Source organism: Oncorhynchus tshawytscha, linkage group LG20, assembly GCF_018296145.1.
Source record: "Oncorhynchus tshawytscha isolate Ot180627B linkage group LG20, Otsh_v2.0, whole genome shotgun sequence".
Taxonomy (NCBI): Eukaryota; Metazoa; Chordata; class Actinopteri; order Salmoniformes; family Salmonidae; genus Oncorhynchus; species Oncorhynchus tshawytscha.
Genome location: NC_056448.1, coordinates 35,979,318 through 35,996,458, shown reverse-complemented (window position 1 = coordinate 35,996,458; position 17,141 = coordinate 35,979,318). Strand labels below are relative to the sequence as shown.

General features: G+C 41.8%; 2 protein-coding genes across 13 annotated transcripts; both read right to left on the bottom strand.

Annotated features, from left to right (window-relative positions):
* Positions 1–350: 350 nt before the first annotated feature.
* spout1 (SPOUT domain containing methyltransferase 1) lies at positions 351–4,396 on the bottom strand. The gene is made up of 12 exons (XM_024381747.2): positions 4,294–4,396; positions 4,079–4,118; positions 3,466–3,588; positions 3,191–3,350; positions 2,976–3,065; positions 2,833–2,882; positions 2,561–2,691; positions 2,337–2,409; positions 2,094–2,192; positions 1,873–1,975; positions 1,287–1,434; positions 351–893 (listed from the first exon to the last, which is right to left on the bottom strand). The coding sequence occupies exons 1-12, from the start codon at positions 4,339–4,341 to the stop codon at positions 816–818; spliced, it is 1,143 nt and encodes a 380-aa protein (XP_024237515.1). The 5' UTR covers positions 4,342–4,396; the 3' UTR covers positions 351–815.
* A 118-nt stretch (positions 4,397–4,514) lies between these two features.
* On the bottom strand, positions 4,515–17,004 carry kyat1 (kynurenine aminotransferase 1). 12 transcript variants are annotated; one of them, XM_024381740.2, is made up of 13 exons: positions 16,808–16,955; positions 16,519–16,612; positions 15,779–15,837; positions 15,548–15,695; positions 8,995–9,144; positions 8,802–8,888; positions 7,561–7,686; positions 7,238–7,358; positions 7,024–7,100; positions 6,804–6,893; positions 6,341–6,527; positions 6,047–6,123; positions 4,515–5,940 (listed from the first exon to the last, which is right to left on the bottom strand). In XM_024381740.2, the coding sequence occupies exons 2-13, from the start codon at positions 16,588–16,590 to the stop codon at positions 5,800–5,802; spliced, it is 1,335 nt and encodes a 444-aa protein (XP_024237508.1). In that variant the 5' UTR covers positions 16,591–16,612; positions 16,808–16,955; the 3' UTR covers positions 4,515–5,799. The 12 variants fall into 12 exon arrangements, with proteins under 12 accessions (XP_024237508.1, XP_024237507.1, XP_024237506.1 ...); XM_024381739.2 differs by having other exon boundaries at positions 16,803–16,948; XM_024381738.2 differs by lacking the exon at positions 16,519–16,612 and having other exon boundaries at positions 16,803–16,996.
* Between the last annotated feature and the right edge of the window lie 137 nt (positions 17,005–17,141).

Here is a 17,141-nt window from a genome sequence, read left to right as displayed (position 1 = left end):
GTTGTTTGTAGCATTACCGTATCCAATCTAACCTTTAATGGCTCAGTGTTAATATACCAACATCAGAACACAAGCTTACATTTATAGCGCTGTAGGTTGGCTCGTGCCAAGCCAATGGATTCACACCATGCCTGTTGAATGTAGGGGTGTGTGAGCTTCTGTAAGGCATTCACACAAATGTGCTGTATTAGATACCCAGTAGTTTTATCCTGTCTAACCACGACATGGACGAACGTTGCCTCGTCATCATGCTTGACCCTTTCCCTCTGACATCCTGAGGCATGCAGCGGTTTGAGTTTGAATAATTCAAAATAATGTATTGCCGTATTCATTAGCATCACTGAACAGAATGTATTGCATTATTTATTGTTAGCATTGTGTTCAGCAACTTATTCTTCATGTATGTTCTGTAATGCGTCTTGAGAACAAATTACAAAAACTGATGCATATAAATGACTTAATTCACCTGGAATCCTATACAGAGGGGATAGTAGAAACAGAGCAAAGCTAGCGTTAGCTTTAACTAGCAAAATGCTACCAAAGAGAGAGGATGTAAATAAGGAAACACCAAGAATGAGGTCTCATGGCCAAGACACTAGGTTCTTCTTCACTTATGCTGTGATCTCTTACCCTTGAATAAATAAAAAAACAGCACAGAATAATCCCAGCAATGTCCATTCATTCGAACCCAGAAGTATTTAAATATTAAATTGACTCCTGGGTCAGTTAGCTTCACCCAGTTCCCCAAAAAAGTGAATCTTTTGTAGATCCTTTAGTCTTCCTCTTAGTGATGGTTTGTCAGTAGCCACTTCCTGTTATGAACCGTTCGACTTGTCTGGAAATGCGGCTGTGATTTTCTGCCTCAGGCTGGACATGGAGATCAGGATGGCCTCCTGTGGAAGACATGATCAGAGCAACAGAATATAGACTGGTCAGATTGAACTCCCAGCCAATATGACAGATTAAGGGCCCGAGATTTTCCTTCACCAATTAGGGCACCTGTCAAACTCATTAAACGGAGGGTTGAGTGTCTGGGGGTTTCGCTGCACCCTTGTACTTGATTGATGAATTAAGGTCACTAATTAGTAAGGAACTCGGCTCACCTGATTGTCTAAGGCTTAATTTAAACAAAAAAACTAAAACCTGCAGACACTCAGGCCTCTGGAATGGGTTTGAGATCCCTGATGTAGGGAAACCATGTTCCATTGTCAGAGTCTTTCCTGGTCAGGGAATAACTCTGACCTACAGCAGACATGTGAACGACAGTTCGCTATACTCCGTCTCACCTCTGTGCGGATGGTTCTGCTGCCCTGATTGGGGCAGGTGTTGAGGTACAGGTCAAATAGGACACCGGGGTCCGTCACCTCCAGGTTCTGATCAGCGTCCACACTGGCCTCCAAGCCCAGCAGACCACCAAACACAACCAACATGTGCCTGAAGAGTGAGAACAGAATAAAGTTTCAGGCCATATATAATCTCAGCTAACCCAGAATTAAAGTCTTGCATTATTGGTCAGCTGCTCAATTAAATTCTGGGTCCTTACATGTTAAGAGAAGGGATTAAGAGATGCTAGAACAAGGAACTCCACCCTCTATCTTTGCTAGTTACGTACAAGTCTATGTCCCCTACTCTTCTGAAATTCTAAAGATGCTAACGCCTGCGACATTGTGATATATCAAAATAACCAGTGATGAAAAACCCCAAAACCAGAACTACTGCTGCTCATTATCCCACGCATTCCCCACAGACTCTACGGTACCAGTTGTTGACGTAGATCTGTCCACGAGAGATTCAGTCATATACAACAAATTTATGTAACACATGTAAACAGGTCTTCCACCAGACCTTCTTGCCCTCATACTCTGAACTTACTTGAATGGAGAAAGAGAAGTTTTGTCAACATCACTGCCTTTCTCAGATGTTCCAATGGTCAGATCATAGCCCTCTTTATGTGGACACTCGGTGAACACATTACCTGCAATCCAAATCAACACTTGGTAAGGTGAGATTAGTCAAATTGAATGAAACTCTCAACCTCACGAAATTGAAAAGAACGGCTCCAGTTGTGGAAGATATGTAAATAATACACCTACTTAGACTTGAGGCCAGGCGAACACTGTAGCCCCAGTACAGACCTCCCTCTGTTCGCGGCTTGTGAGGCGCCACCACCACCCCTTTGTGTAGTCTACCATCTGTGTAAACACACACACACAAAATACTGAGCAACTATGAGTGAAGCATAATATTTGTATGTGAATAGCTGAAACGTACTTCTCAGAAGCGCATATTCATGGAATCAAAGACAAGCTGAGTTGGATGGACAGATGTGGACCTACCTTTATTCTGGATCTTGTTCATGTGGACAGTGACTCTGAGACCAGACTGTAGCTGCTTATCTATCTGCACCTCCTAAAAGTAGCAGAAAAATACATCAGTCCTCTACTACATCCGGCTGCTGTTGGGGTTCAATATCAGCACACAGCTTTCTCGGTCCGTTGACCTATGGTTCTTCTTATGGCATATTACCTAACTTTATCATCATATCTAGACATCTACTCACCTTCCACATTCCACAGTTGACCAAGGAGCCTTTTCCTGGTTTGCTAGGCCGATCGAGGACCACCCCCTCCCGGTACTCACACTCATCATCCTTCCTCATGTGGTGAGGGCTGTCCAGAGGGTTGAGCAAGCCTTAGTGGGAAGGCACCAACACACGATTAGGGCAACTATGGATGTACTAGAACATTCATTATAATGTTTACACCATGACATATGTTCATATATGGTTGGGAAAACCAGGAATGGAGGTGGAGTTTTCAGCTACTCACTCACCGGCATACTGTAAATCTTTATGCATTGGGAAGAATGATTTGCGCAGGTACCTTGGAAAATAATACAAAGGGAAGAGGATTCAAACCAGTCAAAGACAGCAGCTGCATTTGACTTAGTCTGTTATAAGTCAATGTAGTACTTACTGTGGGCATTCCAAGAACTGGAGGATTCTAGCCAGTTGAATGCAGGCTTGACCCTTCTTGCCGACACCATTGAATTCTCCCTCAACAGTCCTGTGAAATAAAACATTGTGGATCAGTATAATTATACTGCCACTGTCAAGACCTAAAATCTAAAACAGCATCAAATTACTAAAGACATGAGCCTAAAATAAGATGCACAGAAACAGAGGTCTTACTTGACATCCTCATCTTGTTCGTCAAATACGATGATCTCGTCGACACAGAACACGACGCAGGCTCTGGCTATCTGTCCAGCCAGGTATGTGCGGAGTTCTGTAGACTGGGCATTGTCCAGGACAGAACCAGGCAAGGCCACGCTCACTGTGTACGACCGTCCTATGGTTGCAGATACGGGAGTCAAAATCATACATTATTTTATTCTTATGCATTTTTAAAGATAGAGGGATCATAGTGGAATAATCAGTGGGGTGAAAACCCGAATCAATATTACCTGATCGGTTTTCCCTCTGACTCTGCTGCAGTGCTGCCTCAGTCTTCTCCTCCTCCTCTTGCTTCTGCTTGTCAAGTTGTTGAATCAGCTTGGATTCTTTGATTTGCTTCTTGATCTCTTTTCCTATTATTCAAGAAAAAACATGAGCTGGATTCACAAATCAACAAGTAGTAGGAAAGGAAGTCAAGGTGGTTACCTAGTCAGTTGCACAACTGAACACATTCAACTGAAATGTGTATTCGGCTTTTAACCCAACCTCTGAATCCGAGAGGTGCGGGAGCTGCCTTAATCGACATTCACGTCATCGGCACCCCAACGGCAGATTTTTCCACCTTACCAGCTCGGGGATTCGAACCAGCGACCTTTCTGTTACCGTTAGGCTAAGATACTAAGCAGTGTACACTTAGCATCTACATAGGCACATGGCAATAATTTCCATTTCATGTCTTGAGAGTCTGCTTATATACACGGTTGTGATTTCTGATGTAGTACAAGACTGAACTCAATCCCAACTGGGGTCAGAACGTCTATAAAAGTGCGCATGCCCCGATAATCAACCATCGCGATTAGTTTGGCAGGTTTTTCACAATAAAGTTGGATGAAGGATGCTTACGTTCCGCTTTCCATTTCTTCCAATCTACTCTGTCCTCGCCCTGTAAAACATGAACATATACACACCATGTTAGTTAGCATTATGCTAGCTGGCGAACCGATGTAAAATTACGGTCGTTTATCGTAAAAAAATCCCTAAAATCTCAAGATGTGTCTGACACGAATTGCTTCTTTTACACATCAGAAGACAACATATGACGTCCAAGTTTAAAATACCTGAGAACAGGACAATTTGGGCTTTTTCGATGCAACGCTGTCCGTCATCTTTCCCTGCAACCAACACGTGAAAACAGAAACGGACACTTCCGGTTCGCATAATACATTTTCAAAATAAAAGTAATCTACCAGCCTTAAATCAAACATGATTGCTCTAAACATGTCATTTACACAAACCTGGTAAATGTAGATGATTTCATAAAAAGCAGGACTCATTCAAATTTAGCCGCTTCAAAACTCTTTATTTTTACAAGATCAGCATACAGTTATGCAAATAAGCACACTTTGGGACAATTTCTGAGGAGTAGACCACCAGTTGATAACAACAACAAAAAAAATCACTAAAAGATTAAAGGACATTGTTGGGTTCTGAGAATATGAAATCTACTTCATGTTACTGAGAGAGGGTCTACACCAGAAGTGAATGGTTATAGGAGGAAGGTATATAATGTGTGCAACTAAGCTTGAAATGTGTTGAGTGCAGGGAAGCGATTACATGTGGCAGGCATTGATAAGGGGAGACTCAGAATTAGAACCTTACAGCATCAAATACAGTGATGTCTACCAAAGACAGCAAATTCAATGCACATCTTTCCCTTGGTCTCATTTTTAAATGTGCATTAATGTCATTCAGAGCAGTTAAACAAAAATATTCAAATCAACAGTAATGTGATAAAATTATAGTGCACTCTGGATGGTGATCACATCCATGCAGGACGGATGATTACGCTAAGTGGTTGATTACTACCGTATCAGGACAGATTTGAAAAAAAAGAAAAGCCAACTAGAACAATCAGAACTGGGAGTGTGACTGACTACGCCGACATATGCCTTCATGACATTGTAGATATACACAGTATCCAAAACATTAGGAACATCTGCTCTTTCCATGACAGACTGACCAGCTGAATCCAGGTGAAAGCTATGGGCCATCCACTTCAAAAATCAGTGTAGATGAAGTGGAGGAGACAGGTTAAAGAACAATTATTAAGCCTTGAGACATGGATTGTGTATGTGTGCCATTCAGAGGGTTAATGGGCAAGACAAAATGTTTAAGTGCCTCAATGGGTTATGGAAGTAGGTGCCAGGAGAACCGGTTTGTGTCAAGAACTGCGACGCTGCTAGGTTTTTCACGCTCAACAGTTTCCCATATGTATCAAGAATGGTCCACCACCTGACGGCCATCCAGCCAAATTGACAACTGTGGGAAGCATTGGAGTCAACATGGGCCGGCATCCCTGTGGAACGCTTTGGATAAGAGTCCATGCCACAACAAATTGAGGCTGTTCTGAGGGCAAAAAGGTGTGCGAATCAATATTAGGAAGATGTTCAGGACACTCAGTGTACATTGACAAAGGAAAACATCCTATGGAGGTCTATTCCTACAGTACTACATAGTGTATACAAATCCAGAGGTGTTGAATATGGCTCGGTTCAACGGAGCAGACTTAAGTTGAGCTAGTGTGGATAAAGGCAAAACAGGAAGGGTTGTCTGTGCCTTCATTTTCAGTCACTCCACTTTCTGAGGATATCCTCAGCAGCGTTCAATGTCGAGTCCTCCTTGACGAAGCAGAACCGAATGTAGTTTTGGAAGTCCTTGCGGTGCTCAGGGCTGTAGAAAGCCGAGACAGGGATAGTGGCCAAACCCTGCATTATGAAGAACATATAGAAAGTCAGGATTACATTATGCATCATCCATACCATGTCAACATTTCAATATTTAGTTCAACCTAAACCTCTCCCCTCTTGTTACCTTCTCTTTAATGAGCCACTTGACAAATCTGTAGTCATGAGGTTCATCCTGAGTGCTTGGATCATTCAAGTCAACCTCTTTGGGAAAAAAACAGTTATGAAATATTAAGAGACATTGAACCATTACTTCATATGCCCATATTAACTAAGACAAATTTGATGAAGCTGAAACATTGTTACACTCACACAAGCGGATCCATGAAAAAAAAACACATTTCAACACTCGCAAACAGATAAATGACATTTTAACAACCAGATACAAGCAAACACACTGTACTGGTACATTAATACTCACTGAGAGAGGAGATGTCTGATATCATGAAGTAGCCTCCCTCGGGCAGAATGGGCTGCAGGCCAACACTCTCCAGACAGGTCGCCAGCTTCTTCCTCTTTTGATTCAGCATCTCAGGCAGCTGCAGGAAGTAACTCTCTGGCGTCCCAAAGAGCTCGTACTCTCTCTGGAAACCTTGGGCCACCGCCTCCTGAGTGGGTGCAAGAGTGAGTGTGAACGACTCACCCAAAGCATGAGCTGGAGGATGTTGTCTTACCTTTGAAAGTTAACAATTCAATTTCAGATAAGATTTAGACTGAATTTAAAAGACAATTTAAAAGTTGTGAGCAAGACATACAGTATGCTCACCTTCCTCATTCAATAGGCAAGTAGGTTAGTTAAAGTAAATAAGTCAAGAAGTTAGCGTAAGGGTGAGGTCATATGTCTTTATACACCAACAGTAGTGGTTTAGAAATCAGTCATAAACCTGAGCGGCCGTGGCACAGTGGTACACAGAGTTCTGATGGACGGTCTTCAGGTGCTTTACAATGGGCCCTGCTCCAATAGCCCAGCCAACCTGAAACAACCATCATTGCAATACAAACAATATGGATTAGATATGTCTTAGTCAATTCAATACACACAATATAGATTGCCTATGGCACTGTACCTCAACTTAAGCATAGTATTTCAGTGGGTTTACCTACCTTCCACCCTGTAGCACTGAAGCTCTTTCCTCCGCTTCCTATCGTGACAGTCCGCTCCCACATCCCAGGAAGACTGGCTTGAATGAAAACAGTCAAAATCATATTTAGCTGCATCAGGGCATTATTACCATACTGCTATCACCGTTGACCATGGTTATTACATCATGCTATAGAAACTGTGCTGCTCGTCTCTATTGAATCCACTGTCTCTCACCTATCTTCACATGCTTGGCACCGTCATAAGTCAGCCACTCGTACACCTCGTCACTGATACACACCACATCGTGCTTTATACACAGGTCAGCAATCACTTGGAGCTCCTCCCTCTTATACACCTATGTGACAAATAGGAGATGTGGTAGGTGAGAAAAGTCAGTGATTAAGGTGTTTCTAATTCAATTGCACTGCCAGATTACGTGGTTAACTGTGTTTCTGCAGATCGTTTGCACGACAAGAATGTTACCCGTAATATGAAATGGATGAATAGCTCAAGGATCACATTGAAACAAGTCTCACCATACAGTCGGGGGGTCTCACCTTGCCTAATGGATTGTTGGGAGTGTTGATGACAATGGCTTTGGTGCGTGGGTTGAATTTACTGGCCAACTCCTCAGAAGATAGGACCCAGTCTGCACTAGTCAGGGCCTTGCCCCCCTCCACTCTCTAGGACAACACAACCTCAGCTTTATGTTATCTGGACTTCTCTAAATTAATTACATGCACACAATAAAATAAAATCACCTTGACTAATCTGTATCCCCGCACATTGACTAGGTACCGGTACCCCCTGTATATAGCGTAGTTATTTTTATTATATTCCTTTCAAATTAAATGTTTTACTTTAGTTCATATTTTAAGTCTTTCTTGAACTGCATAGTTGGTTAAGGGCTTGTAAGTAAGCATTTCACAGTAATGTCTACCCCGTCTGTATTTGGTGCATGTGACAAATAACATTTTATTTGATGCAATTATTGTGGATTGTTCAGATTAATATAAAAGTTTAATTAAAACGTTTACATGCTTTGCAAGGAGAACAATTTTCCTAATAATTATGTTTACATGGACCCATCTGAAATCAGGCTACTTCATGGAACTTTGATAAATGCAGAATATCGGCAATCAAAATAAACGTTCTACCACAGTGTCCATGTTATTTGAGAAGCATAGTTGATTATGAGTTCGGACATACAAAAGTATGTGGACACCCCATTCAAATTAGTGGGTTCGGCTATTTCAGCCACACCCGTTGCTGACAGGTGTATATTATTTATTTTTTAATTGAGCACACCGCCATGCAATCTCCATAGACAAACATTGCCAGTAGAATGGCCTTACTTTACTGTAAGGTTTGGTGGTGGAGGAATAATGGTCTGGGGCTGTTTTTCATGGTTCAAGCTAGGCCTCTTTGTTCCAGTGTTTAAAGTCTATGTGAAAGGCTCGCTCGGCTCTGCCACATGCGCAGATCAAATACACTGCTGGAATGCCGATTAAGGGGTTTACATGTCTTAATCATTTGAAAGATTGCTCAGAAAACCAGGTGTTTTAATGGGCATATGCTTACTTCGATTTTTACCTTTAACATAAGCAGAGTCAGGTGTTTACAGGACTATTACATAATCTGCCTACTGCCATAATCAGTTTAATATCGAATTACTGTGCATGTAAACATTATCAATGAGCTTTAGGCTAGCACTTACTGTTACACCATAGGAAATGGGCCATGAAAGGTACGTAAAAATATTTTAAAATTATTTTTTTTTTTAAATCACACTACTCACGGGCCTCAGTGGCACATAGACACCTTTTCCTCCTGCCATCTTCACCATTGGCTGATAGCAGTCGAAAAAAGGCTCAATAATGATGACCTAGAAGACAGAAGTGACTGACTGATATGAGATGCACAGTAAAAACTGTGCATCTCAGTAGAGTTGCACCCTTTGTCTAGGTGTTGTTGACGATAGTCACTGTTACCTCATCATCTTCATCGACCAGGGCTTGAAAGGTGCAGAAGAGAGCCTGGTAGGCTCCAACAGTGACCAGGATGTCCTCGAAAGCATCAATCTCATGTCCCACGACTCTACCAAAGAACTTAGCCAGGATCGACACAAGAGGGGGATGGCCCTAGAGAAGAACAAAAATAAACCACACACACTTTAGAAGAATTAACACGCACATTACCAAGCTTCTTATTTGTGGTGCTGGGAGTTACCGTCCCAAAGACCAACAATGTAAAAACAAAATGTGTGTGTGCGTGTGTGTATATACAGTGGGGCAAAAAAGTATTTAGTCAGCCACCAATTGTGCAAGTTCTCCCACTTAAAAAGATGAGGCCTGTAATTTATCATAGGTACACTTCAACTATGACAAACAAAATGAGAAGAAAAAAAATCCAGAAAATCACATTGTAGGATTTTTAATGAATTTATTTGCAAATTATGGTGGAAAATAAGTATTTGGTCAATAACAAAAGTTTCTCAATACTTTGTTATATACCCTTTGTTGGCAATGACAGAGGTCAAACGTTTTCTGGAAGTCTTCACAAGGTTCTCACACACTGTTGCTGGTATTTTGGCCCATTCCTCCATGCAGATCTCCTCTAGAGCAGTGATGTTTTGGGGCTGTCGCTAAACAACACGGACTTTCAACTCTCTCCAAAGATTTTCTATGGGGTTGAGATCTGGAGACTGGCTAGGCTACTCCAGGACCTGGAAATGCTTCTTACGAAGCCACTCCTTCTTTGCCCGGGCGGTGTGTTTGGGATCATTGTTATGCTGAAAGACCCAGCCATGTTTTATCTTCAATGCCCTTGCTGATGGTAGGAGGTTTTCACTCAAATCTCACGATACATGGCCCCATTCATTCTTTCCTTTACACAGACCATCGTCCTGGTCCCTTTGCAGAAAAACAGCCCCAAAGCATGAGGTTTCCACCTACATGCTTCACAGTAGGTATGGTCCTTTGGATGCAACTCAGCATTCTTTGTCCTCCAATCACAATGAGTTGAGTTTTTACCAAACAGTTATATTTTGGTTTCATCTGACCATATGACATTCTCCCAAATCTTCTTCTGGATTATCCAAATGCTCTCTAGCAAACTTCAGACGGGCCTGGACATGTACTGGCTTAAGCAGGGGGACACGTCTGTCACTGCAGGATTTGAGTCCCTGGCGGTGTAGTGTGTTACTGATGGTAGGCTTTGTTACTTTGGTCCCAGCTCTCTGCAGGTCATTCACTAGGTCCCCCCGTGTGGTTCTGGGATTTTTGCTCACCGTCCTTGTGATAATTTTGACCCCACGGGGTGAGATCTTGTGTGGAGCCCCAGATCGAGGGAGATTATCAGTGGTCTTGTATGTCTTCCATTTCCTAATAATACCTATTGCAGATTCAGTCTTCCCAGCCTCCTGCAGGTCTACAATTTTGTTTCTGGTGTCCTTTGACAGCTCTTTGGTCTTGGCCATAGTGGAGTTTGGAGTGTGACTGTTTGAGGTTGTGGACAGGTGTCTTTTATACTGACAACAAGTTCAAACAGGTGCCATTAATACAGGTAACGAGTGGAGGACAGAGGAGCCTCTTAAAGAAGAAGTTACAGGTCTGTGAGAGCCAGAAATCTTGCTTGTTTGTAGGTGACCAAATACTTATTTTCCACCATCATTTGCAAATAAATTCATTAAAAAAATCCTACAATGTGATTTTCTGGATTTCTTTTTCATTTTGTCTGTCATAGATGAAGTGTACCTATGATGAAAATTACAGGCCTAGAACTTGCACAATTGGTGGCTGACTAAATACTTTTTTACCCCACTGTATGCATGTATGTATATACAAATAAAACACATTTGGGGTCACTTAGGAATGTCCTTGTTTTTGTCCATTAAAATAGATCAGAAATACAGTGTAGACAATGTTGTAAATGGTAGCTGGAAATGGCAGATTTTTTAATGGAATATCTACATAGGTGTACAGAGGCCCATGATCAGCAACCATTACTCTTCTGTTCCAACGGCACATTGTGTTAGCTAATCCAAGTTGATCATTTTAAAAGGCCAATTGATCATTAGAAACTCTTTTGCAATTATGTTTGCACAGCTGAAAACTGTTCTGATTAAAGAAGCAATAAAACTGGCCTTCTTTAGACTACTTGAGTATCTAGAGGATCAGCATTTGTGGGTTCGATTACAGGCTCAAAATGTCCAGAAACAAATAACTTTATTCTGAAACTCAGCCTATTTTTGACCTGGGAAATGAAGGCTATTCCATGCAAGAAACTGAAGATCTCATACAATAGTGTACTACTCCCTTCACAGAACAGCGCAAACTGGCTCTAACCAGACTAACAAGAGTGAAAGGCCCTGGGGAACAACTGAGCAAGAGGAGAAGTACATTAGTGTGTCTAGTTTGGGAAACAGACGCCTCACAAGTCCTCAACTGGCAGCTTCATCAAAGTCAACAGTGAAAAGGCGACTCCGGGATGCTGGCCTTCTAGGAAGAATTGACAAGAAAAATCCATATCTCAGACTGGCCAAGAAAAAGTAAAGATTAAGTTGGGCAAAATAACAGACACTGGACAGAGGAACTCTGCCTAGAAGGCCAGCATCACGGAGTCGCCTCTTCACTGTTGACGTTGTGACTGGTGTTTTGCGGGTAATATTTAATGAAGCTGCCAGTTGAAGACTTGTGAGGCATCTGTTTCTCAAACTAGACACTAATGTACTTGTCCTCTTGCTCAGTTGTGCACCGGGGCCTCCCACTCTTTCTATTCTCGTTAGAGACAGTTTGTGCTTTTCTGTGAAGGGAGTAGTATACAACATTGTACGAGATTGTGGCAATTTCTAGCATGGAATAGCCTTAATTTTTCAGAACAAGAGTAGACTGATGAGTTTCAGAAGAAAGTTATTTGTTTCTAGCCATATGGGGCCTGTAATTGAACCCACAAAAGCTGATGCTCTAGATACTCAACCAGTCTAAAGGCCAGTTTTATTGCTTCTTTAAAATCAGAAGTTTTCAGCTGTGCTAACATAATTGCAAAAGAGTTCCCTAATGATCAATTAGCCTTTTAAAATGATCAAATTCGATTAGCTAACACAATGTACCATTGGAACATAGGAGTGATGGTTGCTGATAATGGGCCTCTGTACGCCTATGTACATATTCCATTTTAAGAAAAGCCATTTCAAGCTACAATAGTCATTCACAACATTGTCTACGCTGTATTTCTGATAAGTTTTATGTTATTTTAAATGACATTTTTTTTGTTGCTTTTCTTTCAAAAACAAGGACATTTCTCAGTGACCCCAAACTTTTGAACGGTACTATTAAAAATAAAAGGAAAACCCTGGAATAAGTAGCTGTGTCCAAACTTTTGACTGGTTCTGTATATATGCTACACACAATTTTACCTCTGCGCATTTATTGTGATGGACATTTCTGTACAAGACATTATTCTAAACAAAAAGACCATGTAATTTCCTCACCATCTTACATAAGCACGCCCCACTCAAAAAATGTAGAACTAAGAACAGATATAGCCAAGATCTGACTGCCCTTGACCAGCACAAAAACATCCGGTGGCGGTCTGCAATAGCGTTGAATAGTCCCCGCGATTTGCAACTGTTCAGGGAAGTCAGGAACCAATACACACAGTCAGTCAGGAAAGCAAAGGCTAGCTTTTTCAAACATAAATTTGCATCCTGTAGCTCAAACGCCAAAAGGTTTTGGGACACTGTAAAGTCCATGGAGAACAAGAGCACCCCCTCCCAGCTGCCCACTGCACTGAGGCTAGGTAACACGGTCACCAACGATAAATCCATGACAATCGAACATTTCAATTGGCATTTCTCTACGGCTGGCCATGCTTTCCTCCTGGCTCCCCCAACCAACAGCTGGTGTCATCCTCCTCTTCAAAGGGGGTGACTCTCTAGACCCAAACTGTTATAGACCTATATCCATCCTGCCCTGCTTTTCTAAAGTCTTTGAAAGCCAAGTTAATAAACAGATCACTGACCATTCCGAATCCCACCGTACCTTCTCCGCTGTGCAAGCCAGTTTCCCATGGGTGCACCTCAGCCACGCTCAAGGTACTAAACAATATAACCGCCATCGATAAAAGACAGTACTGTGCCGCAGTCTTCATCGACCTGGCCAAGGCTTTCGACTGTCAATCACCGTATTCTTATCGGCGGCAGATTCAATAGCCTTGGTTTCTCAAATGACTGCCTCGCCTGGTTCACCAAGTACTTCTTCGATAGAGTTCAGTGTGTCAAATCGGAGGGCCTGTTGTACTGTCCTCTGGCAGTCTATGGGGGTACCACAGGGTTCAATTCTCGGGCCGATTCTTTTCTCTGTGTGTGTGTGTGTGTGTGTGTGTATATATATATATAAATAAATAAAAGATGTCGCTCTTGCTGCCGGTGATTCCCTGATCCACCCCTACACAGACACCATTCTGTATACATCTGGCCCTTCTTTGGACACTGTTAACTAACCTCCAAACGAGCTTCAATGACATACAACACTCCTTCCGTGGCCTCCAACTGCTCTTAAATACAAGTAAAACCAAATGCATGCTTTGCAACCGTTGGCTGCCTGCACCCACCCGCATCACTACTCTAGACGGTTCTGACCTAGAATACGTGGACAACTACCTAGGTGTCTGGCTAGACTGTAAACTCTCCTTCGACTCATATCAAACATCTCCAATCCAAAATCAAATCGGCTTTCTATTTCGCAAACAAAGCCTCCTTCACTCACGCCGCCAAACTTACCCTAGTAAAACTGTCTATCCTACCGATCCTAGACTTCGGCGATGTCATCTACAAAATAGCTTCCAATACTCTACTCAGCAAATTGGATGTAGTCTATCACAGTGCCATCCATTTTGTTACCAAATCACCTTATACCACTGCGACCAGTATGCTCTAGTTGGCTGGCCCTCGCTACATATTCGTCGCCAAACCCACTGGCTCCAGGTCATCTATAAGTCTTTGCTAGGTAAAGCTCCGCCTTATCTCAGCTCACTGGTCACGATAACACCACCCACCCGTAGCACACTCTCCAGCAAGTATATCTCACTGGTCATCCCCAACTCCATAACCTCCTTTGGCCGCCTTTCCTTCCAGTTCTCTGCTGCAAGTGACTGGAACGATTTGCAAATTAAAAAAAGTTTTAAAAAAAAAATTTTTAAAAATAATAATAATCGCTGAAGCTGGAGACTTACATTTCCCTCACTAATTTTAAACATCAGCTATCTGAGCAGCTAACCGATCGCTGCAGCTATACATAGTCCATCTGTAAATAGCCCACCCAAGCTACCTACCTCATCCCCATATTGTTTTTATTTACTTTGCTGCTTTTTTGCACACCAGTATCACTACTTAAGGCTCTCCAGAGGGTAGTGAGGTCTGCACAACGCATCACCGGGGGCAAACTACCTGCCCTCCAGGGCACCTACACCACCCGATGCTACAGGAAGGCCATAAAGATCATCAAGGACATCAACCACCCGAGCCACTGCCTGTTCACCCCGCTGTCATCCAGAAGGCGAGGTCAGTACAGGTGCATCAAAGCTGGGACCGAGAGACTGAAAAACAGCTTCTATCTCAAGGCCATCAGACTGTTAAACAGCCACCACTAACATTGAGTGGCTACTGCCAACACACTGTCAATGACACTGACTCTACTCCAGCCACTTTAATAATGGGAATTGATGGGAAATGTAAATATATCACTAGCCACTTTAAACAATGCTACCTTATATAATGTTACTTACCCTACATTATTCATCTCATATGCATACGTAGATACTGTACTCTATATCATCGACTGCATCCTTATGTAATACATGTATCACTAGCCACTTTAACTATGCCACTTGGTTTACATACTCATCTCATATGTATATACTGTAATCGATATCATCTACTGTATCTTGCCTATGCTGCTCTGTACCATCACTCATTCATATATCCTTATGTACATATTCTTTATCCCCTTACACTGTGTATAAGACAGTAGTTTTTTGGAATTGTTAGGTTACTTGTTCGTTATTACTGCATTGTCGGAACTAGAAGCACAAGCATTTCGCTACACTCGCATTAACATCTGCTAACCATGTGTATGTGACAAATAAAATTTGATTTGATTTACACACCATCATCTGCTCATCATCATCTGCTCATCTATCACTCGTGTTAATCTGCTAAATTGTAATTACTTTGCTACTATGGCCTATTTATTGCCTTACCTCATGCCATTTGCACACATATAGATATCCTTTTTTTCTATTTTGTTATTGACTGTACACTTGTTTATTCCATGTGTAACTCTGTGTTGTCGTTTCTGTCGCACTGCTTTGCTTTAACTTGGCCAGGTCGCAGTTGTAAATGACAACTTGTTCTCAACTAGCTTACCTGGTTAAATAAAGGTGAAATAAAAAATGTCTTGAAAAAAGGTATAAAACATCAACCACAAATGTGCTGAGGTAAAATCAAGTGTGTGGTACACACAGACAATATTGTGTTTTTCTCACGAAAGCATGCGTGTACTGATGCATTGAACATCCTCCGTTGACTGCTTTGCAGAGGGCCTCTTGGATGTAGCTTGGTGGGGAGAAGTCAGGAAAGCCCTGGCCTAGATTCACCACTTTGTAGTCAGCAGCCAGCTGTGTAAAATCAACCCTGTCAATACAGAACAATTGATAAACAACAATGTATGATATAAAAATGTTGCACGCACATATGAGCCATTTCTGTAAAATTACCATATATTTTTGTCAATTCCCTCAATTCTGCGAGCATGTAGCTGGCGTGCCATGATTAACTGAAAAGAAAAAAATGTTCATTTACTTTATTAAATAGTCAATTGAAATATGTAGAGGATTTCACATGGCTCTTTAGAGCATACAACTCCTGATAAAATATACTTGAATAGCCACAAGCGGCCATTTCAATAGCCTGACCCTGGACACTTTGTTTAGTCACCTGAAGCATGGGGCTGGGGAAACCACTCTCAAATTAATTGACATATCTATGGCTGCAATGATTGACAGTCTGACATGCCAACATTTTGAAGCTATATTGTTTGCTACTTTCAAGAGAACTGGGAACTCAGGAGGAAACAAATAGCTGACTGGGAAAAATCATTTGAATGGTCAGTCATCCAGCTCGGAATTCGAAGTTGGGAACTCAGGCCTCTTTCCAGAGTGGTTCCCAACCCTTTTCATTTACTGTACCACCAACTGAATTTAGCTCTGCCCTGAGTACACTTTCATGTGCATTTTACCAGTTGGCTTATGTTCTCATCTCAAATAACCCCCGTGGATAGGCCAAGTAACACCAGGGATCCAAGTAACCCTGGTTGGGAACCACTGTTTTAGAGCGCCAATCTGAAGATCACTGACGCCATGATTTGACGTTATTTTTTCTAACTTCCCTGTTGTCTTGAAAGCACAAAGAGAACATGTAAAAATTACTACTTGTTCATATCGGTAGATACCCATACCTTATGATCAAGTTCAAAAATGTTTCCTTTCCAACTATTCACAGCCACATTTGCCGCTACTCTTCTTAGCATGTCAGTGAAGAGTGCAGATTACCTTGAATCAGTTATCAACTATTAGTGTAATGAACCACCCACACAACTCAGGCTACGCATTCAATTAATGATTAGCCACAATAAAACTGGTTAACACAAAATAATATTTGACTAGTTCAGTTTGACATTTTCAGCTGGAGGCTATTTATCTTATAAAGGTTATCTAAATTCTAGTAAAACAAAAATATTACCTGACCTTGTAACAGAATCAACGTTTGCAAATTCGAGCTATACGTTCGTGTTTTTAACCAATTCGCTGATGTTGTGCTAGTGTGCCGACTGCACTCCTTCATCTGGGGTAAAAAAAAAATAATAATAATTAAAAACTCCCTTCAGCTGGGGGAAGACGTCGCGATACTGCCCCCGAACCTTGACCCCTCTGTTTTGATTATAACTTCCCGTATAGGCGGGGCTTAATATATAAATTGTCGCTTGCGCCTTTAGTTTTAGGTTGGTTTATTTCACCGGTTCTACACCAGCGGATGAAGTGCCAATTAAATAATTTAATAAATAATTAACCATCATTTGCT